Source organism: Conger conger, chromosome 1 (assembly GCF_963514075.1).
Source record: "Conger conger chromosome 1, fConCon1.1, whole genome shotgun sequence".
Classification (NCBI taxonomy): domain Eukaryota; kingdom Metazoa; phylum Chordata; class Actinopteri; order Anguilliformes; family Congridae; genus Conger; species Conger conger.
Genome location: NC_083760.1, coordinates 26,523,381 through 26,550,980, shown reverse-complemented (window position 1 = coordinate 26,550,980; position 27,600 = coordinate 26,523,381). Strand labels below are relative to the sequence as shown.

The 27,600-nt window shown below is 41.7% G+C and overlaps 2 protein-coding genes across 4 annotated transcripts in view; one reads left to right on the top strand and one right to left on the bottom strand.

The window, feature by feature from the left end:
* The window catches only part of supt3h (SPT3 homolog, SAGA and STAGA complex component), an 85,974-nt gene that overhangs the window by 37,146 nt on the left and 21,228 nt on the right, over nucleotides 1–27,600 (bottom strand). The window lies entirely within an intron of this gene.
* Nucleotides 25,721–27,600, top strand: part of LOC133127313 (runt-related transcription factor 2-like) — a 55,518-nt gene continuing 53,638 nt past the window's right edge. For both annotated transcript variants that reach the window (XM_061240109.1, XM_061240102.1), the window contains exon 1: nucleotides 25,721–25,778. In XM_061240109.1, coding sequence (XP_061096093.1) covers nucleotides 25,721–25,778 — 58 coding nt within the window. The remainder of the gene's footprint in view (nucleotides 25,779–27,600) is intronic.

Sequence of the window (27,600 nt, the reverse complement as noted above, 5' to 3'; positions counted from 1 at the left end):
GCTGGGCATTGTAAATGTTAAAAGACAAAATAATAGGCCCTCCACATTCACAAAGCCACAAATCAAGCAGGCCCTCCACATAAAGTGGGAAGGGCCAGTGATAATGTATTTTTGTAGGCCAAGCCAGAAGTTTGTTCTGTCGTGGGTCATGCTTGTAAATTACATCCATTAATATCTCAACTGTGTATTTCTAAGATGTTGTGTTTTAATTGGGAAAAAAATAGTCGCATTTCGCAAGTTTCATACAAACATGCCTGCAAGCGAAATTAGCTACCGAGTTTCAATATAGAAACTTGCTAACAACGTATTTTTTTTTAAGGGCATAACAGCTTCAAAATTCATGGTTGAGATATTAAGGTATAACTTAACTTATAGCTAGTTTCACAAATTAACCGCTAGTGCAAGACAGTTTCTCCACAAGGGAAATACACAGTTAAAAACATACCTCATCCCAGGGCTAACAAAAAAAAAGGGACTTGACCGTGGGATGTCTGGATCAACACAGTGCTTATAACCACACTCACTACGCACTAAACAATAATAAACACCAGTACAGTAAACACTAGGAGGCATCAGCTGTTTTACGTAATCTGAGATGTTTGGAAATGATGTTAAGTGGAAGCAGACCATGTTAAACATGATCAGCACAGAAGTGGGGTCTCCAGATTAACACTGTACGAGCAGGAGCACAGCTGGCGCCTATTAATCATTTATCTCCCCTTAAATCTGAAAGCCTGATTGGCCAGAATGGCGTCGCATCAAACTCCGTTCCGCCTTGTCGAGAGTTTCTGCCCTCGCGTTTCTGTCTGGGTAATTGCACAAAGATTTTGTCCGCAGTGCTTACATGAAAACTGTCATTGGTCATAATTTCAGTGAAGACCACTCTGTAAATGCAAAGTCTGGGAAAGGCAAACACTGTTTTGTGTGCTCGCCTGTAACTCCGAAAAGAAAAACTTCCATTTGTACTATACAATGCATGTATTAGTCAGTTTCAGCTTTCAAAACTGGGCTTAAAACCCTGGTAGTTGATTCGCAGCAAGGTACAGATTACCTTCATCCTGTGATTTCATATTACCATTTTTTAAATTAATTTCATATTTTTAATTGTTTCATAATTGCTTTTTGTAAAGCCCTTTGTGATCATCTCTGTCTGATGGAAAGCACTACATAAATACAAAAAAAAAGTATTATGATTATTGTGCGTTACATTAATATCCAACACTGCGATTCACAGGTCATTGCATTTGGTGTATAACCAATAAAAGAGAGCAAAACCATTTCCTTCTACTGACTCAGCCCCACTGTTTATTGACTCTCACACCAGGAAATAACATGACACTCACTGCCTCATAGAGCGTGCTGTAAAAATAACCCCACACAGGATCCTTGGACTGATGAGCGCAAAAGCTGGCTCTTTAAATTAAAATGTCAGGAAAACACGACTGCAGTGTGTCTGGCTTGGAATGAATAATACCATCATCACCAATACATTCATCAACATTTCCTAGGACTTTCCACTAAGTAGGCTATGCTACATTTGTGCCTATATTATCATTACATCACACCCTTGAGAGTTTAAGCCATGCTAAGACCACAGATTATGTCCTAGAGAGCAGAGAGCAACAGAAAACGGAAGAGACGGAGGCCAGAAGGAAAACTAATTTAATCATGTTCAGCCATTTAAAGGACTTCTGGAACTTTATGATACATAAAAATCTGATTTTGTGTTTGCCACCATTTTCTTATCCTCTCTTACACTCCCATTTCATTCAACAATTTTGAAGTTTTAAAATTATTGACAAGGATGGTGCGTGTTTCTCATAAAACAAGATTTCGTTATTACAGTAATAACTTTTACACCTAAAAGAAGTACTGTATAGATTTTATGCTGAACTGGATTCACCAAATCCAGTGAAACAAATAGTTGTAAATAGTTGTAAAAATTCAATGTGAAACAACTTGTAGATAGTTGTAAAAATTCAACGCATCAGCTGTGGTGTGGGGGGAAAGGATTACTAAGCCAATGAGATGTCCAAGCGATAAAGGGACTAGGACGTCAATGGCATTGAAAACAACAGTAAGGATACATCAGCATGCTAATCGCAGCGTACACAGCTCAATCATCACTTCAAAAGACAGTAAATGCAATTCACAGATTCTCGACATCCCTGAGCAAAAAAAAAAATCCAGATTTTCCAGTACCCTGACTTCTAAGTATTTGATCATTCCTGACGGCTAACACATTGCCTCTTGATTACCAGGGATCACACAGCACTCTGGTACGTGACTGTATTAAGGATACAGCACTCTTTGTTAATTGAGTATATTACATAATTTGCGCACCTACAATGCAAAGTACAAAGTGAACAGGACCACCCTGATCTACGTTTGATGTCCCAAAGTCGGTGCGTAGGAGGGAACTGCGTTTCAAAAGGAAATATGCATGACACATGGACTCCCCAACATGAGACCTGGAAAACAACTCTCCTGTGATGCTTCCTGCTTCTCCTGTTGCTATCCATACACTCGCATTGTCTAAACACTTAAATGGCTGGAGCAGTGACCAATACAAGTACGTTGCCTTAAATTAGGTTTCTAATCTGCTCCCAAACATATGGTCCCGAGGACCTCTAGATGTTCCTCGAAATACATCTGTTGAAATGGCTGTGTAACTCTGAGGAAGGCGTGTGACTGCTCGGTAGAAATAATTACATTGAGAGTAGTGCTGTATTCAAGACCGAAATACAATAATCTGTATACTGGCAAATGAGGAACAAGGAGCTTAAATCACACTTAAGACGCAACGACAATTTACCACACACCCGTGCCAATCACCTACCACATTTATTTAGTTGTAAGTAAACATATCTAATGTTCACATAAGTGTTTTTGGGGAAAATAATAACAGTGAAGCAGATAAACTGACTCTAAGACAGAATTTGCCTCCTCAAAGCTGGATATTGAAGATTGCTCCAATAATCCTGGCTTTTATTATGTATTCCTTTCATTTTTGTCCATCAACATACATACCTTTTTAAGTAATGGATTTGAACGACATCAGAGGGAAAATCTATCATCGTTTCCAGGTTGCAACAAGCGTTCTGTGTGTTCCGTCATAGGGGGCTCTGCCAGACTTACTCTTGGGGTCCGGAGACTGGACAGCGATGAGAGGGAACCCCCACTGAAAAGCCAGGACACATTTCTTTATGGTCTCAAAGTCCCCAAAATAAACCCTGTTTACTGGGGAAAATGGGAACTCGCTCCAGTGTACAAGTGGAAACTTTCTGAAAATGGATTTGAGGATGGATGAAGACGTGTTGAATACATTAAAGATTAACGTTGGTGTGTACACAGGAAATAACCGATTCATCTCAAGGAGTGATATTTGTCATCATTAGAGTTTAGTTTGCTAGGAACTAACCCAGAACGTGAGGAAACATCACCTCATTTGCTACAACTTTTGAAATGCGTTGTGAGGAAGAAGTTAGAAAGCAATGTCAGCTAGTATGCCAGGCAGTAAAAACTGTACTTTGAAAATATTTACAGCAAAACCATGATGGCTAATTTCAGTATCTAATGTTAGCCATTACTCAGCAGGTACCGCCCCAGAATAAGAACAGAAGAAGCAGGCTATTCAGCCCATCTAGGCTTGCCATTTTGTCTGGACAGTATTCAGCACTGTTATCCCGGTCCCTAAAACCCAAGGTTTCTGCTTCTTCAACATAGCCTGCCAAGATATTGCACATCTTGACATCCCTGTGTGAAAAATTATTTTCAGGTAAGCAACTCATATGTAGGTCTCAGCATCACTCACACATACACACACGCACCCATTGGCGCGCACACACACACAGTAACAGTAAACACTGTGCTGAACTCCATTTCCCAACATGCACTCTGATTTAGCCGTAAGTCTAAGGCCGTGTATCCGGGGAGGGGTAGAGTAACATTGAACCCCGCCTGGGGTTGCCTTATTTGGAAAAAGAGCACAGTAGATAGCTTGGGATCTGCAGGGAGCACTGGTGTGTTTTGTTCCTGTGGTACAGTGATCATCTCTCTCAGCATAATTACAGAGGGCTAACACAGAGCAGTAATGCCATTTGAATCGTGTAAACACACATGCCGAGAGGGGAAATGACGAGAGGAAAATCATCTGTGGTGGCAACCCAAACACACAAATGAATCTAAAATAGTGGAATCAAGAAAGCATACAGATATGCATGTACTTTCAAAGGGCCATTTGAGATTTTTTTTTTCCTCCCAGACCTTGACCTTCAGGGGAAAAAAAGAAAAAGTTTAGGGGACATTAAATTCAAAATTTTTACAAAAATCTGTAGAAATATTTTACTGAACAGTCATTTTACATTGTAGTGAGTAAGCCAGATTTAACTTTTGACCTCCACTAAACCCTTCCACGGTGATGAATGAAGTGCTTATGACTTAATAACCTGTCACAGCAGGCAGACTCCATCACTGTCACTCCTGTACCAGACCCTAATGGAAACAGCCCCAACTGTTTTTTACATTATCAAAGCATCACAGTAAAACACAGTGTATATGAGTATCATAGTTTGATAAATAAAACACACATTGATGGCTGGGGAAATGCTTAATTGCAGGGGATCTGTAGAATGTGTCTTGCACAAGCTGTGATCACAGAACGCTTTGTACATCAGACAAAATAAAAAACAGAAAGTGACTTGACAGCTCCCAATTCTTTAAAAAAAATTATGTCCAAAATATCCATTTAGATATCTGCCAAAGCGAAAGACTTGGTTTCTCTAAATTCGCCACATCCCTTTTCGTTACATATTTACAGCTGTGAAATAATTCACAAAAGAAAAAACATAGCTGCTTAGCTGCTCTTATTTAAATAGATACTGACAGTTGACCCTGAATATTCTGTTTATGCTAATTCATACATGATGAATTGCTTGGATGGCTCCAAACAACATGATCTCTGGGTTTTCTTAGGGGATCCATCTATGAATAGAATATAGGTTTTTCTATTCTTCTTCTTATTATGAGTAGGGTAGTAGTAGTTGTAGTAGTATTAGTAGGAGTAGTATTAGTTGTAGTAGTAGCATTAGTATTAGTAGTATTAGTAGTAGTAGCAGCAGCAACAAAAGCAGTAGTAATAACATAAATAAAGTTGGATATTCCACTAAAAAGACTCGTAAACCGTTATATTCCACTAAAAGTACCTGTAGTAACACTGGTTTGAGCCTCTACTCCTACACCACTAGGTCACACTGCTGATCTGCCTGCCACCTGAAGGACAGGGAAGAGTCCAGTAGGTGGGGGAGGGGCTCTATTCTATAACAATGCCATACATTTTAGTAACTTGATAATAACTGCATTGTGTACAAAGAGAACTAAAAAATAACTCAAATTTGCATATGGGAAACGAGAGGAGACCTACAGTAGAGTCAGAGGTGTATGTTGAAGTGAGTATTTTTTTTATGGATTTGCTCATCTGCACCTCTTAGCCCAGATGCCTTCAACCCTGGTCCTGGAGAGCCACAAGCTCTGCTGGTTTTTGTTTTCACCCAAAAGCACCAAAAAGAGAAATGAGTTAAGCGTGTAATCAACTGCTTGCAAATTAATAGATTATTTAAGTGCAGAGTAACAAGGAAAACCAACAGAGCTGGTGGCTCTCCAGGTCTAGGGTTCCACATCCCTGTCTTAGCCTCTTCTACACTGGTGTAAACTGTAAAATTGTAAATTGATACTGATATGTTCGAGATTTAACAATACAGCTGTATTTTATTTAGTAATGTTTTGATGAAAATTAATCATAGAAATACAGCAAGGTTAAAAGGGGTTCTGGCACCTTCCCTAAAAACCAAAACTGCATTTCAAATAGTGCCCTTCCTTCCTTTGAAAGGGCAAACAGGAGAGTTTTTCTTCTTAAAGCGACGTCTTTGCAACGCACCTGGACTGCAGCACCGCTCCAGCTCTGTTAGCGCAATTCCCCTTTTCACATAATCCTCCCAAGGGGGGAATCTCTTTATTGCCAACACATGTTGCCTACCTGCAGACCCCCTCCACTCTGGCAACCCCATAACCCAGGCAAAGTGGGTGATTATTGAGACGCATCGGTCCTAATCACATTAGTGCACAGAATCAAAGGGGGGAGCAAAAGGCTCAAACCATGACCGGCTACACCCGCCCCTGGCTGGGTAGGAGAGCAGCCGTACCCCATGTGTTTTGGACTGAGGGGGATGGGCTGGGTCTGTAAATTTGGAGAGCGCGGGGGCGTCTTTGAGGAATTAGCGTGATTGATTAACGCGGCGAATCCCACACACGTCCCAACCCCCGTCCATCCGGCTTCGCTGACAACTTGTCCGCCTTCCGCCTAGCAACAGTCCGCCGCTACTCGGTTAACGACAAAAAGTTATCCTAACTAACGCATACTTTCATCACTTTCCTTTTTATTATCTTCATTTAAAAGGCTGGATGTGTATCATACAGTTTTCTGCTGACTGGGCCAGCTCTCCATTTAATAAGAAAAGTCTCAATGTTTTGTTTTTTACCCCTGGAATATTAGCAAAGGAATAATAGGTCAATTATCAAGCTATTTCATGCTTCCACTATAATTCAGAAATAGATATTTATGACTTTTATGATTCAGAAAGATTTCATAAAATTACTATCATAAAAGTAGAAATAGTTATAGCATGTATTTTGAACAGAACCTGGGAAGCGAGCCAGCCAATATGCTTCTATTGATGTTGAAACTTTGATGTAGCACTGTAAACTGGATATGGTTATACAGTACTCCCTGGAAGAGACAGGCACCAGTCATTTCAACATAAATATTTGAAATTCTCAAAACAATCAAACAAACAAAACAATGTAGAGCACCGTATCAGAACAAGACACGATCAGAATAGAGACATGCTTACAGACATACACACAAAAGACAACAATGATTAAAACCGCAGTAAATTAAATAATAAGCATGCATGCTTCCAAAGACTATTTTGCCCAGATGCAACCCCAGTTTCACTAATGACCGTCACCGCTAACAACCAAATATGCTGATAAAGTACATCCACCTCCAGCAAGCTTTGAGTCAGGAACATTCTGCACTCTTCTCTTAACCATGAACAATAAACATGGGAGCCCTTGAACAACACAACATTGTTAGTATTGCTGATATTGAAAATAGCACTGAAAAGCATCCACAGCTTCTGTTCATTTAGAGCAGATTGGTCTCACCACCTAGTTTCTGGGAAATGTCACTTTTTTGCTTGTTTGACTAAGACTGGGATTTCCCTCTTATGAGGTTTGCTTTAAAAACCTTCCATCGTAAACCCAACAATGCACATCGTTTCAATGAGTCAACTCTTCGTGGGAGTAGGAAAGGGAAAAGGACACCATCAAAACCATTGCATCACCACCCAACAAAGGACAATAATACATTTACAACCTTACCAGATTTTGGCAAGGGTACAAGGAGACAGTATTGTAGACATGTTGTAAGGGGACAGTATCCTGTAAGGGGACATGGTGCAAGGGTACAGTATCCTGTAAGGGGACATGGTGCAAGGGTACAAGGGGACATGGTGTACGGGTACAATGGACATGACATAAGGGTACAATGGACATGACATAAGGGTACAAGGGGACGTGACATAAGGGTACAAGGGGACGTGACATAAGGGTACAAGGGACATGACATAGGGTACAAGGGGACAAGGTGTACAGTAAGACCAACAGAAAAAAAGGAACATGTGGGACAGATGAGAACATGACAAACCAAACCCGTCTCCAAACGAAAAAACACAATGGAATATGCAGACCTGTAAGAAATATCTCTGCAATTAATATACAATAGCACACTGCCGTTGCAAAAGCAGAGTGAACTCACCAATCAGCGACAGCCCGGGAAAGGTCACAACTAACAGTGCGCCAGCCCCCTTCCTCCCCGTTTTTGCATAATAGGTCTGCCTCCCCCCACCTCCCACCCCCCTCATCTGGTGTGAACAGGGTATAGCCAAAGCCACATCCTGAGGGACAGAGGCCACTGCACCTGGACCACACCTTTCACAGGAAGAGACCTGCTAATGGCTTGCATCCGTATCATTTGGGTACAGAGTTTTACCTAACAAAAAAAAAAAGCATCCAAACCACAGCCACAAACAGCACAGGCCAAGGCCAAGGGGAAACGGAGATGCCAAATGACACGCTCAGGGCCCTCGAGAGGTGAAGACAGGATCGACTCACACGGAACAAGAAACACAATGAGCCACGCCCCCCCCCCCTCCTCTGTCGCCTAAACGCTATTGTCGGATCCATCGAGTCAGCCACTCAAACACAGAGCACTACACATAGTGTCACTCTTACACACACAGTGCCTATCAGTGTTTCCAAGCCACTTATCTGAGCACCATCATCTCAGCAGACTATAAATAAAGTCAAGGTAAAAAGCAGACGTTATGATAGCCAAATACGAGTAGACTAGGACAAAATCTTCAAAGGGGGAATTTTACTTCCTCCGAAAGAATGTCTGAAAGCTAAATGACTCATTCTCAGTAAGGTATGTCTGCACTGTTGCCTCATCTACAGCAAACATTACCTTGGGCTATGAAGGATGGAGAATAATCTAATAACATCAATGGGCTTGGGGTAAGGAAGGCTGAGAGCCTGCCCCTCTCCCTTGCTTCCTGCCCCATCCCCTCCCCTCGGCTCCTATTCCTCCACAGTGCCCAGACACCCACCTTGCCACCTTCTACAGAATTAAAAATAAACAAACCCAGATTTTTCTATCAAAGTACCTACCTAAGCAACTAGCGCTATGTTTTAGCTACACCACTTTATCTAGCTGGCTGACTAAGCATCTGTATTTATGCACTAGCTACGCTATTTTAACAAACATGCTAGCCAAAGCAAACCAACCATCAAAGCACTTCTTCCACAGCACATTGTTATGAAAAGACCAATTCGACCATGCTAAATGTTGCTTCTTATCACACGGCAGTTCACAAGTCAGGCTTGAACAGACATGAGTCAGAGGAGGACTCTTTGGGCATGATTTACTAAGGCATTTAGCATAAGCAAAACATTTAAACACATGCAAAACCAATAACCAGTGATTGATCATGGCATTTAGTTTGCACCAATCATTGGTTTTGTTATTGGTTTGTTAAAGGGTTTTGTTAAAGGGTTTAGCACGTGCTAAAGGTCTTTGTAAATGAGGCTGATAAAATTCAGCTTAACAGGTGGCACAGTCCCATCCCTGGGTTAAAGCCAATTGTCTACTGCCCTGTGAGGCAGTCAGTTAAGATTCAATACCAGAAGGTAGAGCCCATGTATACTACTCAGCAACTTCATGTCAACTTTTTAATGAGGATGTATCACAGTGTGTGTATTTGTTCATTCATTTGGCCATATCAGTTTTTTGAAGCACAGGCTGCTGTTATTTAGCTTGTAAGTAACAAGAATTACTCCGCAGTTTTCTGTCTCGTGTTGCATCAGCTAGAAAAACATTTATTTTTCCTAAATGATTAGGGAATAAAAAAGCAGAGCAAAGCAAAATTTTTACCGTAAAATATTACCCATCAAACCATTTGAATTATCTTCTAGTTTTTATCTGTAGATAATACTACTGCAATTAATCTGTGTTGATACTTCTTAAAGTAACTCACACGTTGCCATTTAACCATGATTTTGATGTGTTACATATTGTGCTTATTCAATGAAAAACAGCAATTTTTTAAATGATACTAGACTACGATGCTATGCCATTTTTACTGTTAAACAATTATTTGGATTTACAAATGTTACCTGTTCTGGTACAGATAACATAATATGCCATTCCACTGTACGGAATGTCAAATACATCCTCCAAACACAACACTTTCTGATGTAGCTGGTAATAGAGAGTAGTGTACTAGTATGAAATATGGAAATCCACTCTGAAAGCAAGTTGCATTTTCTGAATGGTGCTTAGACATCACAAAGCTCGAGCAGACAAAACAGTGTCTAAACACATCGCAGCACATCTAAAAATACAAGCGTACAGCTGTTTGACATTTATTTTTTAGGCCATAGCAACAATGTTTAGTTGTTTCCAATTTCTGAAACCACAAATAGTAAAACGTACTGTGTATAAGGAAAACGTAAATAGCAAATGTACGCTTCAGCACTTTTGAAAGGACCTGGAAATTGGCAACAAAAATGTAATATATGTCTGAAATGAACACAGGGCCCTCCTGCCAGTTCAGAGCGTTGTGCCACTTGCAGACTCAATGGATTTTTCTGGAGCACAGCCCTTAAATTATTAAACAAACCATACTGAGTGTCTGAATATGAAGCCACAAAAAATATTTGTGAAATGACATACATAAAGATCAAAAAGACTGATTGTAGACAGGAAGATTTAATTTGGACTTTAAATTTAAACTGGAAATATTCATTGACTGTTGTGCTGATTGGTAAAATGGAGTTTATCAAAATGTTCTAGAGTTCAAACAGTGCAAACAAGCTCAGCATTACCTAAAATATTTTTTATTGTACATACATTTACATATGTCTGTTTGTGTATGTATTTGTCACATTTCAATAAATACTAAATGTTGTGTTCCCAAAACCAGCAAGAACCAATTCTTAAAACAAATCGTCACTACAGTAGCATTGGCTCGCACAATAAATAACTGTATTTTATTACCCATTTATTAAAACATCCTTTATTGTATTTTATTACCCATTTATTAAAACATTTGTTGTGTCTAAAATGTAGATGGCCTTGTGAATCACCAGAACTCTGCAGCAGATACCCTAACAGTACCTCATATCGCTCTGTTCCATTCAAGTAGCCAGAATGGCAACAACTTACACATGTACCTGCACTTCTCTTGCTTAAACACTTAATACATTACACTCACTGCTTTTAGCCACGTCTGCTACTACAGGGAATGCTGGCATTTCAAATCGCGTGGTGAGGGAGAACAGGCCGGCTTCAAACCCGACTGAATTAACACAGGGTGCGTTTATGCTGCATAGCCTAACTGCTGCTCTGTGAGCGGAAACGCCATAGAGTTTAACTTTATTATTTTTACCTATGCCTATAAATGCAAGCTAAGCTCTTTCAGGAATGAAACGGGGACGTCGAGCAGAAAACCCCACATTGTAGGGAGTGCTACACTTTCTGACCCCCGGTGTCGCCTCTCGTGAGGAAACAGCCGCAAACTGCACACCATTAAAAACACACCGTTTCAACCCGATTCTGGCTACTTAGGTGGTATTTAGTGGTAGAAAAAAAGATTTATGGGACTCTGTGGGAAAATTAGTTATTTATTATCCCCAGTAGTTGTCTTAATTACGTGGCCTAATGGTTAACATTTGGGCAAGGCGAATCAAAAGAAAACTCCTGAACACTTTAGCGTTTATAACCACGTTCGGAAAAGACTAGAATTGTTCAAAGCAGACAATCAAATTAAAGACAATACTTTGCCTTAGAGAAATGAAAATGTAGAGTTTCAGGCAGCCCTTAGCAGGATTGCGGGATGTTCTTTTTTGCTGGACCATTTCTAGTTTTTTTTTGTTTTGTTTTCAAAGATATTAAAGGATGACGGCAACCCCAAAATTATATGTTCATTGATTGGACAAATTATTCTGAGGAGACAGCGCTGCGAGTCTTCCAGCAGTTTCGAAGGACTAACTTTGACCACTTCCAGCCTGAAGTCTTCCACTGGTGCCACGCAGCCCAGACAAAAACATTTGTTTGGGGCAGGGGGTGGGTCACACGGCAGAAAATATGAATGCAAATCACAACCCGCAAACACGATGAGCCTGACGGATCATAAAAGAAAGGGTCCAACTGATGGCGCATTACTGCTGCTAAGGGAAAAGCTTTTTTACCCTACATAAAGTATTGGGATACAAGTACAGAAAGTATGCATTTCATTTCATGCATTTCCATTTAATGCCATAGAAACTGAAAAAAATGCATTATTTTCTCCTGACCACATCGGCTTTACAATGTTTTTTGCTTAATCTTCATTCATGGAACTTCTATAAGCCAAACCCTAGATAAGCTAACAAGGGTTCAAAAGCTACCCTTTGCCATCATAAAAAGTACTCTCTTTGTGCCTTTCTCTTTCACCATCATTAATTCCTCAGGAATGTATAGTATAAGCTGAATATAGAAGCTTCTATAATATAAAAACTTTGTAAAAAAACAAAAAAAAACAAAAAGAAAAACCCAATGTAGTGATTAGCTCCAGTTTTTTTTCCTCTTTCTGTAAAAAGAGCAATTCCATGTATCAGTCTGATTACCAGCGTCTTATTTCTTGCATTTTACCTCCACCTTGGAATTAAACAGTTACATTACATTAATGTAAATTTGAGAAATTTGTGAAAACATAATTTAGCTCACCTCAATACATTTTTACACTATACACTTTTACACTATATGAAAGTGGAGGTAGATTTTTGTCCTTCCAAGGATCAAATTTTCCAAATGTACCCTGAAAGCACAGTAAGGTTCTCATTACGTACATTTACCAGCAAAAAAGGTAGAAACACTTTTCATACCTTTATTTCTTAGAGTGTACATGTATGCACTGGACTTCATATCTTAACATTGTCACTTCACAATCAAATTTCTGATAATAAAACCTGTGGTAGGTGCTCCTTGGGTATGTTGGGTACCTGTGTGTCTTACCTCATGAACAGGTGTAGTCTTTACAGCCCTCTCCTTTAGTTAAATTTCATAGCAGCAAGATATAAGCAGAAAATGCTTAGAGGATGCTGTGATTATACACAGTACATGAATGAGGTCACATTTCTTAAACAAGAGGCCAAATCCTTGGTGGGATGATACAATGTAACTATGTACTCAACTTGCTTCAAGCAAATAGATATCGTTGCTTTTAATGGACAGTATGTAATCTAAAATTGCAACCAAGAAAAGCGCTTCGGCTCAATAGATACATGAATAATAACAGAGGTCTCTATAGTAAGAGCCAGGCTGAAGAGAGAATATCCAACAATCAGATGAAGCTGTGATTATTCCCCGTACACGACAGCAGGGCGGATTTACCGGTGAAGACGATGCTATGACATGATGAGCCTTTGTTCAAGGTGAGGCTCACATAGAGGCAGGTGTCTGATGACATCACTCCTCGGCTCAGACAACTAAATCTAGAATAATCTTAACCTCATTACCTCACAAACCACCGCTGTCTCTGAAAACAACCTCGTACGAGGGTACTAAATCCCCATCTGGGCAGAGCAGTGCTACGCCATTGTCTGTGCGCAACACCAAGCATCTGCACTCTGGCTTAAAATGGCCGCCGAACAGCAGACTAAATTCATTTTGGCCTCCAAACATTTCTCTTCCTTTGAAATGGGAACCGGCAATCATGCCTGGCTTGGGTTCATCTCCCTGTCCAGCCCCTTTGCCAAAGCACATTTCCCCTGGACGTATTTTCACAGCAATTATGATCATAAGCCTGCAGAAACAAACAGTGATGAAGTGAGGAGCAGAGACCTACGACATGCAATCAAGATCATTCCCCTGGAGTCATAAACACAGAGAGCCTTTGTCTGTGTGTCCAGTTTGAGCGTCTGTCTGTCGGTCTTTATGTTGCTGTTTGACTGCCTTAAGTTTCAACCTGTCACATACAGTGGGCTGATTTAAGTGTAAAAGCATTCAGGTAGATGGTTTTGATTTGTGTTTTTTTAAACAGGATTCATTTTTTTGTGTAACCGCCACTGGTCTTAAACATCAGTCCATTTACAAACAGCTCTCTTTAAAGCTCCAAAAGTTAACTGGAGGTCGAGTAGCAGGATGCAAAGATTTGTAGAATAAGAACAGTGAGGTAACACGTTGAACACTGGCTGACAGAAATAAATAGTCGACACTTTTAAGAGTAACTTGGTGACTCAAAGTCATTAGAAGACTTGACATCACATTAATGTGAAGTAAAATGGTTATGAAAATGCACAGCAGTTGGCAAGCTGATGATAAATAATCAATTACTTTACATTAAGGAAATGACCTGCAGACAAGTCGGGTGGAGGTCATGCATGCTCTAATGGCTAAAATACACCTGCAGGCATATAGGGTAATTTTGTGAAAAATCAACCACCCCAATTTTGCTCAAACTTTGTGTCAACACTCTTTATATATTCAATAAAGAACACCCAAAACATTAGCCTCATTGGATTAGTTATTCTAGAGAAATGGCTGTTAAAGAAAGGGGGAGTGGTACCCAAAAAGTCACCCACGAGTGGAAATTGGGGTTTGTGTCGAATTTGGAGCATCATATCCTTGGCATTAAAGCAGGGAAAACCTGAAAACCTGTAGTCTGACTCAATTTTCTGTCTAGCTTCAGATTATTAACTCTAATTTTCATCAAACTGCTAAGGAAAAAAGTTATGGTTATTCATAAATGCTAAATTGTGCCACTTGGCAATTATTTTCAATATTTGATGGCACTTGGTTTATGACTTCTAAACATCTAAGACTACTAGTCTGTTGGTTATGAACTGTCAAACCTTCTTAACCAAAATATCTACTAGTCTTAGAAGTTTGGAAGTCATATACCATTGAAAACAAATTGCCAAGCGACACAACTTAGCATTTAGAATGACCATAACTTTTTTCCTGAGCACTGTTATAAAAATCAGCGTTCATAATCTGGAACTAGACAGACAATTGTCAGAATACAAGTTTTCAGTGTTTTCCCTGCTTTAATGCCAAAGATATGATGCTCCAAAATCAACACAAACCCCAATTTCCACTCGCAATCACCCCCCATTTTAAGAGCCAATATCTCTAGAATTACAAATCCTACGAGGTTAATATATTGGAAGTTCTTTATTGAATATATAAAGAACATTTACACAAAGTTTGAACAAGATTGGAGTGGTCAACTCCCATACCGTGGTTGATTTTCCATGACCCAATGACCCAATTCTAATGGCCTATCAAACCTTGCAGCCATATTCTAGCACAATCATCCCTGTATGTATATTCTAATGGTAAACATACCTGTATGCCTGTTCTAATGGCCAATCATACCTTTCGCCATGCCCAAATACACTTCTAGGTTATGAAGGGGGGTGAAGTGGTTTAGGGGGTACTGGCTCCATTGGTGGAGTACAGTATGTGCTGTTAGCAGCCACCATGTGCATGCTGACACTGAGAGAGATTAACACAACATAGCGTGTTCTTATCAGAGCAGCGTGTTCAGTTTTATATGTGACAGGGTCCTGGAGCTGTGTGTACTTAGCTTATGAACACACAACATCACATCTCAGATCCAATGTGGGCTATCATCAGCAGAAGTCACATTTCATAACAGACCCCGTATGACACAGTACACATTGTGCGCGTACAAGGAAACCCATAACTGTGCAGTTTCACTCTGGCATACTGCAGTTTTTAGATGGAAATCTCCTTTTGCTGAAAAATGTTTTTTCTTTTTATAAATTCAGCTCAATTTCTCCAATGGTTAATGTGATCACTACTACTGCATTGCCGCTTACTGCCAAAGACATCTTTATATGATTAATTTTATTTGAAAGCATAAAAGTGTGATTTATATGCTTATTTTTGGTCTGCCAACAAGATGAAGCAATCCCCGGAGGTTGCGCCCACCATCTCTTTAAAACAGTCCCAGAGGTTCTGTTCTCCGTCCGTGTAAAACGATCCCAGACGTTCTCTTCACCGTCCCTTTAAAAGAATCCTTGGGGTTTCTGTTTGCCGTACCTTAAAAATGATCCCCACGGCTCTGTTCACTGTCCCTTTAAAACTACAGTCGCAGAAGTTCTGTTCGCCCTCCATGTAATGGACCACCAGGCCAGTGGCATTAAGCGACTGGCATCACGCCAAGCCCGCTAAAGCCTCTTGTACGATTCCAAACCCGACGGAGCGGCGGGCTTCCTGGAACAAGGTAACTGAATGATTTTGGGGTGCAGTTCCACTCTGGAGGCCAAAACCTCCGTTAATTCCCTGTCCCACAAGGCGTTTCTTCTAAAGCCATTTATATAAATATAGATAAAGAAATCTGCACACAAATCCCCATAACGGCCACCAGTTCTATTCAGTCCTGCTGGAACTCCTCACACAGCGCAGTCTCCTATCCTATTCCACACAACTCAATTAGGGAAATAACACAACAGATTTATGACACATACTATAATGGCACCTTCTGTAAATGACACCTTCCAGAAGCTTCTCAACCTTTTTGTTTTCAACCTGATTTTGCTCATAGGTAATAGCTCAAACTGAAGTGACCACAGTTAGAGGTAGGCCTGAGCTATGCTGGAATAAGGCTCGTCTAAGTGGTCCAAAGGTAACCCTGGCTTCTGTCAGACACCTCATTTTGCCATAATTACTCATGAGGGACAGTGTGTTTTTTGATATGATGGAATGTGTTTCTGGTTATAAAACAGCCTCAGCTTAGCCCGACCACAGGCAAAATGAGTTTAAATAAGTGGACCAAATCTATATTGACAGTTTTCATCCTGTCTGTATGGAAACATGTATAAATTTCAGCAAGGTCCCCTTATCAGAGGCCCTTCTAGGGGACAGGCAAGTGGAACTTGACTTGTTATCAGAGGGCTGGGTGTTTGCGACCCAAGTGCCGCACTGTTCTGGCACTGTTGCAGGCACCAACCCTGAACCGCTTCAGGAACAATACAGCCACTGACCTCAGCTGACGTTTGTTGAGCATTCTGTTACAAAATGGCTGCCACACATTACATTGGTGGGGGCTTTTCACTGGTGGTGGTCGAGGTGAGCCATTCATCACCCTTCCTCTTCACAACCCACTACATAACCCATGGAATGTGATCAAAAAATTGTTATGAGACATTCATGTCCAAGAGACATTCCGGTAGCATCAGAATGGCAGCAAATAATTCGCGCATGCACATCCAAATACAGTTCTGGGTTTGATTACCATAAATAAATGTCTGGCAGACAAATAAACCTTGCGCAGTGAAATAAACAGAACAGAAATGAAATGAAATGTAAAAGCGGAGTATGTCCAGTGCTGATATGAGCCTACATGCCTGTGGTCGCTCTGAAAGCTATAATAAGAGCAGTCTGGCGAAAGTGTTTTCAGTTTTCAGTTGATGTGAATGCCGGGTCTTCTGTTGTCGTGTAAGACGGCCTTGCTGGCGCTGTGGAAAAACAGCCCATAAATGCCCGAGGAGGCTTTCAAAGACACAACAGCGCGTTAAACGAGCCAAACATATCCGACATGTAAATACTGCAATAACCTATAAATAGACGTGAAAAACAAATAAGCGGAAAAGTGTGCAGAGCAGGCCTGTCTTATCGCCAGTCCAGTAAGCCGTTATTATTTTCCAGGAATGGTCAGCTAACATGCACCAAGTACTATTTTCATCATCCATAATGAAGAAAATTGGGCTTCCAGAATTCTTTTTAAAAACATAACATTTCAAGGACACATAAAATAACACATCTGCCCTTCAAAGATCGGATTCTGATAACCAGACTGTAGAGTGTCATGGTCTAAGAGCTGGCTAAGCCAATACTTCACCACAACCCTGCATTAAAGACACGTTTTGGTACAAGATGAAGGAAAATGACACCGAAACCGCACAGACGCAGAAGAGAATATATGAATATATATAGACGCATAAAGAATAAACAATATGCATAGAAAAACTCCATATGATCTTCATTAGTCTTTAGGCTTTGATGATGAAGGGAATGGCATATCAAAGCACCTTGCTCTAACTGACACCATAATGTAAAGACCATTTTGATTTTTAATTTTATTCCAACAGCACACAGAGTAATGTTATTCTGAGCACAGCAAGGTTTCCACTATAGACATTAATGGTTGACATCCCACCCTCTGAATACCAATTAGCACGTGAATATCATGGAATATCATGGAATTCAGCCTGAAATACAGCATCCTCTACCTGGTTTTAGGTATTTACAGTGCTCTCCGTAATGTTTGGGACGAAGACCCAGCATTTATTTATTTTTCTCTGTACTCTGTACAATGTGAGATTTGTAATAAAAAAGATCTTAATAAAGGGCATTTTTATACATTTTCACCATATAGAAATTACAGCAGTGTTTATACATAGTATAGTAGTCATGTTTAGTATTTTGTTGCATATCCTTTGCATGCAATGACTGCTTCAAGTCTGTGATTAATGGACATCACCGGTTTCTATGCGTCTTCCATGGTGATGCTTTAGCAGCATGTTTGGGATCATTGCCTTGCTGTAGAATGAACCACCGGCCAATAAGTTTTGAGGCATTCGCTTCAACTTGAGCAGATAGGATGTGTATTATATCATCAATGAAGATAAGTGAGCCAGCATATTTGGCAGCTATAAATGCCCAGGCTGCATCACCACAGTGTTTCACGGAAGTCGTTTTATGCTTATTTGGTTTTATGAGTATTTGGCAGTTCCTCATCTCCTCCACACTTTGCTCTTGCCATCACTGTGATATAAGTTAATCTTTATCTCATCTGTCCACATTACCTTTTTCTAGAACTGGGGCGGCTCTTTTAAGTACTTCTTGGCAAAATGTAACCTGGCCACCCTGTTCTTGTGGCTAACTAGCAGTTTGCATCCTGCAGTGTAGCCTCTGTATTTCTGCTCATGAAGTCTTCTCAAATCCATACCTGTCCAGTCACATTTCGAAAGCTCACCAGTGCTCACTTTCTTCTTAATTAAAAACAGTTGATTTTGGTAAGCACAAGGTTTGGCTAATGTCTCTAACCATTTTATTCTTGTTTCTCAGTTTTATAATGGCTTCTTTGACTTTCATTCCCAGAACTTTGGTCCTCATGTAGAAAAACAGCAAAAATTGTTTCCAAAGATGATGGAAAGACTATAGGAAAGACTAGGTACTGAGAGCGCTCTTATACCTGCATTACGGAGCCAATGAAACGCACCTGAGCAATTACAAACACCGGTGAAACCATGTCCCAAAGATTATGGTGCCCTGAAATTGGGGGACTATGTAAAAACACAACTGTAATTTCTACATGATAAATGGTCTGCATTTATATAGAGCTATAAAATTGATGCTTCTCATTCACCCATTCATACATACAAACTCACACACCTACGGTAATTGGCTACCATGCAAGGCATCAGTCAGCTAGTCAGGAGCATTTGGGGTTTAGGTGTCTTGGTCAGGAACAGTTCGTCACACCCAGTGCGATCAAACCCGGTAACCCTCTGACTGCCAGGCAACTGCTCTTACCTCCTGTCGCTAATGTTGCTTTGGTAAAACCAAAATGTATAAAAATACCCTTTAATAAAATCTGAGAATGTGCACTTTAACCACATATTAATTGTGTGATTCCAAATCAAAAGTTGTGGCAAATCAGAGGCCAAGACATAATCTGTCTTTGTCCCAAACATTATGGAGGGAATTGTAGGAGGTGCTGAAATCCAGCCAATTACAATTCCATTTCTACCTTTTACGGTAATATATTCAAGATGCATTTTCACGTTAGAAAATTATTATTTCTTCTCAAATATTCGGGGCGGGAGCCAAATGAAGTGTGCCTCTGAATACGTTACAACATACGAGCAAGACGGAAAGCAGGTATGATGGAAACGTGTCGCTGAAAAGAAACTGCAATCTGTGCAAACCGAACGTCTACAATAGAGAGACCGTCTCCCCCAGGCCAAGAAGACAAAGGGAGCCTGGTGTGCTCAGTCAGCCAGCCAGCCACAAACAGCCAGCCAGCTTTGATTTACACAAAGAAGCCCTACTGTACGAATGCAAGCAGTTGAGAAAACCCCAAGTCAATGACTGATTTAATTTAAACCAGAACAAATAGTAATTCCAACTCAAATATTTTACAGCGTAATGAATATGCTTCTGCTCTTGTTTTACAGATAAGTCAGTTGCTACCGCTGTTGCAAGAAGCAATCAGGAAGGGTCATCAGTTAATGTAACCATATAATTGAGGTGGCTAATGGAATAATTGTCTTTGTGTATTCAAGACAACCTAGAACAACTAAAGGCCTAGAAAATGGCTGTGTGTGTGTGTGTGCGCGAGTGAGTGAGTGTGAGAAAGAGAGAAAGAATACAGTTACAGAAGTATAGGATTTGTTTATGTCTATAAGCCAGTGTAGCGCTTTCTAAAATTAGACAAAGAAGAAAAACACATTTTTTAAACAATGTCAGAATTACAGGTTTTATTCCCCCGAAGCTCTATTGTATTACAAACTGCTGAATGACGAGTGCCCACGGAGCCAACTGCAGAATCGTTCAGAGCCAATGAGCTGCCATGTGAGAACCTCGACCCTGAACTTGAACCTGAGCTAAGAGCAGGGAGCTGGACTTCATAATGGTAGTTTTCTTCCCCCCCCCCACCGGCACTCTCCGTGAGTCTCCGGTCCTTAGAGCAGCGCATTTCCGCACGCGTACCGGCAAGTGCCGTCAGCAGCGCCCCGTCGTATCATTTCCCACAAGGCTCGGCAGCAACGTCACGCTGACCTGAGTGGAGTGAGTCAGAGGGCCCTACAGGTGTCTCCGAGCGTCATACCGGGCGCTGGGCCCTGGCGAAGGGGCCGGACCGGCAGGCAGCCCTGTCATTACCGGGACCCAAATGACAGGCTGGCCGCGCGTAATTACCGCTTCTCAGACACGCCCGGGCCACAAGAAACCCCCGCCGGCCAGAGCGGGGAGGCCGGGCTGCGTCAGGCATTCAGGCTGGGCGAGGCGCGGGGGGCGGGGGGGTTTGGGGGTGAAGTTCTGCAGTTCACGGTCCATACACTCCAACCGCCCGTGCCCCGGGGTTACAGTCACGGCTTGGCGCGTCTCCGCCGGTAACGCAGAAGCCCGATGCCCCGGCCGCCGAGGCCAAAGTCAGCTCTCCGAGAAAACCCACGCGCGCCTTTCATCCCGGGCCAATCCCGCGTGGCGAAGCCCCACCGGGCGGCCAGACGCTGCTATCCCAGCGTGCAGCGGGGGACGGAGGGCGGGACTCCGCAGACTGCTGACGCGAAAGCGGTCCGCTGCCCGTCTGGCCGACCCCCCCGGGGGGTCCAGGCACCGGGGGGGGGGGGGGCGGGGGGGGTAACGTCGACGTTTACCCTGGAAGGTCGCCCCCCATTCACGAGGAAGGAAACGAGAACGGTTCACATTCTCGCCCCGCCAGTCACCAAAACCAAAATTATGTCACTGCAGCTTTCCAATAATCCCCGTTTTGCGCATTGTGCAATTAGAGATGAAAGATCGACTTCTGAGGGCTAATTTTATTTCCGTGTTTAGCTTGTAAAGACGCCACTCAGTATTTTAAATACCCCCCCCCTCCTCGCCCCCCCATATTTTTATTCCGAGCAGCAAGCCCAAAAACAGAGGCGAGAGCTTTCATCCACGGAGTGGAGCCGGCTGGAGCAAGCCAGCCCCCCAAGGACAGACTACACTTTCGAGGGAGGCTATTCTCATTATGAAATATGAAATACAGATATGAAATAAATACTGTACAAGATTATCCAGCTCAGCTACCACCAGCCTCTTTGCGCTGCGTCCAGTTCGGTTGTTGGCCGACCGTTTTAAAGTCATGCGATTTACTGCATATCTACCATTGTGAAACAGTTTCATCCGGCTCCAATGCAAACGTGGACTAAGTACTTTAACTTATGAAGATATTGCACATTAAAAAAGCACGACCAATAACAGCTGATAGCGGTGAATGTTTGAGCAGGTTAAACCATAAGGAAAACTAGTTCGATTTTCCACAATGGAAAGAAAATGGCGACCTGATTAGCATATGATAACTCAACAAAACTAAAGTTATAATAGATTTATTTGTAAAGGTACGTATATGAAAGTGTACTAATATATCACACAGACCAGGACAGGGAAAATAAAAGATACGACAGACTCAGGAATCTGTATTCCTGTACACTATCCCTCCTTCAGAGCTACAACAATTGTATTGTCTCATGTATCAATATTTCAGTCTGAAGGATCTTCTCTGCCCCGACAGTAGAACAATGAGAATTAAATTGTCACCACTGTAGCAGCCACAATACTCAATTGAAATACACTTAGCCTACTGTATATAATACAAATGTGAAAAAGTTAAATACCAAAATACAGATAACTACAACTCCAGCACTACTGTATAATCAGTTATCATGTGTCCGCTGCATTACTCACAGAAGATGGCTGACATATTTTGTTTCCCTCCCCAACAGTCGACTGATGGAGTCATATCGCAGGTTATTAAAATGCAATTTCATGAACATCAGTCATAATTTTTTTCAGTCTAATGTATTTAAGGGTCTGCGTGGTCTTGAGGGATATCTGATTGGACAGGAGAAGCTGAGCCCCATCCGAGAGTAGAATTGGCAACGTTCTGGCGACCATCTTGTTACAATTTAGTCATGCCCAGATTACAACTACTCACTTCTCTGTGGGCTCCCCTAACCAAATCATGACATACACTCGGCTACAGGTTTTATCAAACAGTGTCGGTGGGTTTGAAAAACAAAAACATTTAGATTTCATCTACATGTAATTACTCATCTGCTTTTAGCATTATTCTTTTATTTAACTGCTACTACTTTTTCTGATCTCACAGCTTTTACATTGAATATACAGAGCTTTGAAATTCTGCTAGAAGAAAATAAATTAATAAATAATAAATACATAAAAATACAAAATAAATACAAAAGACATTACAGTACAGTACATAAATAAAGAAATAAATACATTTTATTATTGTTATAACTACTACTACTAAACTGTATTACTTTGCTGTCCTGTTAACACTAAGTTGAACTGTTTCGTTGATTTTAACTTTGTTGAAACGCACTACAATGCACACAACAAAAACCACAAGACACTCTTGAGTACAGACGGGGTACGCGGAACAATTACAAACTCCACATTTAACAGCCATGAAGTATATTATCCACCATGGGGGGTGAATACTTCTGCTCTGGGTTCATGTTTACAACTGGATCCATTAAGTCACAGTTGAGTGCACACTGCATTGTGGGGGAATAGGTTTCCTGTTTTAGCTTAGCCACATCCTCTGTTGTCATTTGAGCCCAGTTTTCCATGATTTTATATCCATCTCCACTTCAAAAAGAAAAAAGTTAAAAAGGGAGAAGACTTCAGGAAATGGCGGGACTCCGTAGCAGTAAGTACTCTGGTGTGCTGAAAATAATTTATAAATCAAACCATATGCAATTCACAGTTTCAAACGTACTACAATAAATACAAAATTACTAATACATCACTTTTCTACCAAGGAATATAAAACATAAATGATTAATATTTCATTCTAAAAGACAGACATAATATATTCCACTAATTTAGCCACAACTATACAGCTCTTGAGTGCAACGAAATCCTGTCACTGAAACTTTCCCTTGGAATAGAAGTGACATGTGCTAAATATAATAACCATGAATGCAATAAATCAGTATAAAAGGCAGTGAAGTTTAATACTTCATAAATATCAAATATTTAAGCATGCTGGGAAACTATCCTGTCATTCCGTATCATATCACTTATTGGGTCTGAAGCGTATTCTTTCAACATTTTTATCATAAATGTATACAAAACCCACCATTAATATAATGAGAAAAGTAACACATACTGTACATACCTGACTGCAGTTCATAGTGTATAGAAAAGGCATGGTGTATGTTAAAAGTATATATTACCCAAAATACAAATGTACGAGTCACAGAAAGGGATCGGGGCCCACATCCAGTACATGCAGGGGTCATTTCATTTCATCAAGATAATATTATTAGCACTTATTTTATGTGCATTTTCTTTTCACAAACACAATTCATTGGAAAGCGAGTGAAAGCTTTCCAATACAGTATATTCTAAAATATAAGACTCTATCGCCGTCTCTATAGCCGTTTATAATGATGAGAATGCCATAAAGAAAAGCACCAAAGATGCTATATCCACAGTCGGACTGGCTTCACTTGCAGTATGTGGCTGAACTGACTGATACTCCCTAATCTGGACTGTAAAGCAGTAACGAGCACTTACGATCAGAACATTCAATGAAAAGCTGAAACCCCAAAAAATAAAGCAGTGATTATTTAATGGTTCTGTGGCGTGAGCGACTTTTTCGCATGTAATGCTGCGTGTTTACAGCGACTTAAACAGTCCTGAGAGGAGACAGTGAGACTGCAAGCCGGGCTGCCAATTTCACTGTCAATAAGCCATAGGAGAAAAACGAGCGACAAATTAAAATAAGCGGAAAGCGTTTTACATACTGCAAATGGCGTATAAACGAACACTTGTGGTGCGACAGATTACAGAGGAAAATCAGCTCTGTAGGAAAACAAAATCCTCTATGCTTCTCCAATTTAATAGAGAACATAATTTTTTAACAGTCACCTCCCCCCGCCCCCCCAATACCAAACAGTTTATGACCCTAATGCCATGACTAGCCTTGGTCCCCAGGTTACCATTAACTATTATTACAATAATAATAATTATTGCCGTATTTTGTCAACCATTTTCATTTTACACCCTGACACATTATTTCACCCGCAAAGGCAAACATGTACGTCAGGTGACCGCAGTGCAGTGGTGACACTCTGCTGGTATACAGGCCTTGTGTAAAATACACAGGTGCATCACATATGCCAAATGTCATACTAAGACACAGAAAGAATCCCCCTTGCTAAAACTAGCCTTCTGTGACAGCCAAATACAGCTTAGAGCATTACATTCACCCAATTACAGCTCTTAGCACTCAATTCAGCCAATTACACAGGGTGCAATTCAGCCGGGAAGGACCAATAACATGCTGCCTACGCTTCGACACCGCATGAGAGTGAGTGGAAGAGACAGACAGGGAGAGAGAAAACAGGGGAGTGAGAAGGAAGACTGAGACAGTGACGGAAGAGAGGGAGCGAGGGAAGAGAGAGGGGGGGAGAGAGAGAGCAGTCTGTGGTGTGCTACTGCAGCAGAGGTGTGAAATTAACCGTCAAACAATACTGCTGCTTTGATCCCCAGGCCAAAATTGCTGGTACCTGACAGCGTGTCAATCAACTTACAAGAGAAGGAGGTAAGAGAGGGAGAGAGGCAGAGAGAGAGAGGGGGGAAAAAAGAAGGCTGGTTTTTAAACTTTCTTCCCTCCCTGCTCATGACTCACATCGTCCGCATCTCTCTGAATGGCAGGAAGAGCTGGGGCGGTGGGCCGGCCTTCCTCCCCGGGAGCCGTGACATCACGGGTGTGTGACCCCGCCCCCTCCAGTCGCAGCACGCGAGGGGGGAAAAGGAGAGGTTTAAAGCCTATGTGTTTTTGTGTTTTTGGAATTGTGCGAAAGCTTCACTCGCCCAACAAACAACCACAGAACCACAAGTGCGGTGCGCGATTTCTCACCCCCAGGACGACCGGCGGGGAGGTTCCCGCCCGGCATGTAAAGGGTTAACCGGCGCGGGTCACCTCCAGTCACGGCGGCTGAACACGGTGGTAAGTGCAACCTAACCACACGCGTCTCCGCTGCGCACACCCCACTCCGTCCCCCCATCCCGGCTCTCGCACTTGCCTCCTTTTCCCCCCCTGCTTCACCACGCACCGGGAGCCCACGGGGGGGAATCACGAACATTTCATTATGGGAGCTTTCCCCCTCCATCTCCAACCGTATGGTTTGTTTTCCCCCCAGTTCAGGAATCCGAGGGTCTCGGAAACAACAAAGGGTCCGAGGATTCGCCGGAGGTTAGCGGAGAAGCGCGCTGCCGGGACAGGCTATGGCATCCAACAGCCTCTTCAGCTCCGTCGCACCATGTCAGCAGAACTTCTTCTGGGGTAAGCCCTGAAAACACTGCCTCGCATGTCACTGAGAAAAAAGAAACCGTCTTGTTTTCTGCGCGCGACTCGGGGTTAATCTCCTCAAAGCATCCGCTAGGATCAAAAAAACGTCACCCGGCGACGCTCAGGAGACACAAAAGGTGCTTCCGAAAACGTGTTTACTGGGAATTTCTTGTTTTGTTTTGCCAAAAACGTACACTAGCCCCTGACATGTTTGGACGGCTTAAACTGGTGAAAGGACCGGGAGAAGGTGCAGAGAGAAATCCAGCGAGTGTAAACAGTGACTTGGAGTGACTTTACCCGCTGGCATTGAAACAAGATGTGGAGGGGGGGGCGGGGGTCCCGGACAGGAGCGGTGTTGGGTGTTTTGTTTGGGCTTTTTTCAGGGTCTGCGGCTCGGACCCCCGGTAAGGGGTCTGCCGGAGCTCTGCGTTCTGCCGTGCCACTCCGCCGCCCCGGTGTAAACACACACGCTTACCCGCCTGGAGGAAATTACCCTCCCCACACACACACACACACACACACGCATGCACCGTCGCCTGCTCTCTCTCACACACGCTCAAAAACATCCAGGACCCGGGTGCCTCTCTGCACCCTGTTCGTTTTGAATTCCAGGAAGCGGCTATTGGAAATAAAGACTCTTGACATAACAGAGCTGTACTATAAGATCCCACTCTCAGGCAAAATGGGAACGATTATGCCCTGGCAGTGCCAAGAGCAAAAATACACAGTACGAGTTAAAAGTATAATATCAACATGTAATAGAAACGTGCTGAAACAGAACTCGATTCGCAACATAGAAACGCAGAAGGCAAAACCGAACTGTCCCAAAGAATACACATGCCATGTGCAAGTTTGACCAAAGAAAATATTTAGGAACTCAAACTTTAACTAAGCCCATTTAAAATGAAACCATCACAAAACACGACTGAGAACTACGTCTTCTGTTCATAAATTATTTTGACAAATTTCTCTCTATAAAATATTACTCAATATTTGCACACTGAAACACAAACACATGGGAACACGAGATCAAACTTACAGCATTTTCTCAATGGTGTGCTTCATGGCTAAACTGTTTAGAGGGGCCAGGATGCAGTTATCCTGGGGGTATGGCGCCTCTCTCCCAAAACTTGCTCCGTTCCTTTCATTGGTTGATTGGCTTATTTGGTCACCGGCTCAGCTTGCGGACTGAAAACCCAAACCGGGCATCAGCCGCAGGGAGAGTCGCAGTGAGAAACTGATCTCATGAGTATATTTACATTTTCCCAAAAATATGGGAAGAAAAAATAAACAAGAACAAACCGATGTTTACCGTACTATCATACAGTCAGTAGCGCATTCACGCAATTACCTTAGTGCCAGTCTCTAGAATGTTTATTATATCATCATCAGTCTGCACCGTGTTTACCTGTCTACCACAGACTTCTTTCGGAGTCTGCTCATTCTTCACCTGAGGTGCTCCAGGTTTCCATACATTTTAACTGTGAAATGACTCCCAATCCGTCAGACAATATCCTAAATCACTGGCACTCTTTAGAGATATTAAAAATTTTTTTCACATTTTTCAAAAAAGTTTCAGAAAAAAACGTCTTTGAGAGGAGTTTTGAGCATCTAATCCAGTATCTAAAGCTCCATCTAATGTTCTGATGTTCTGCCGGAATATAAAAACACATTAATATGAATATCAACATCAATGTACGCAAGAACTTGTTTTCCCAGCAACAATGCCAACTCGAATTACCCTGTACAAATTTACAGACTCGATTTGTTTCACTCTCTCCTTTATTAATTTAGCTACATAAACTTCACAAAACAG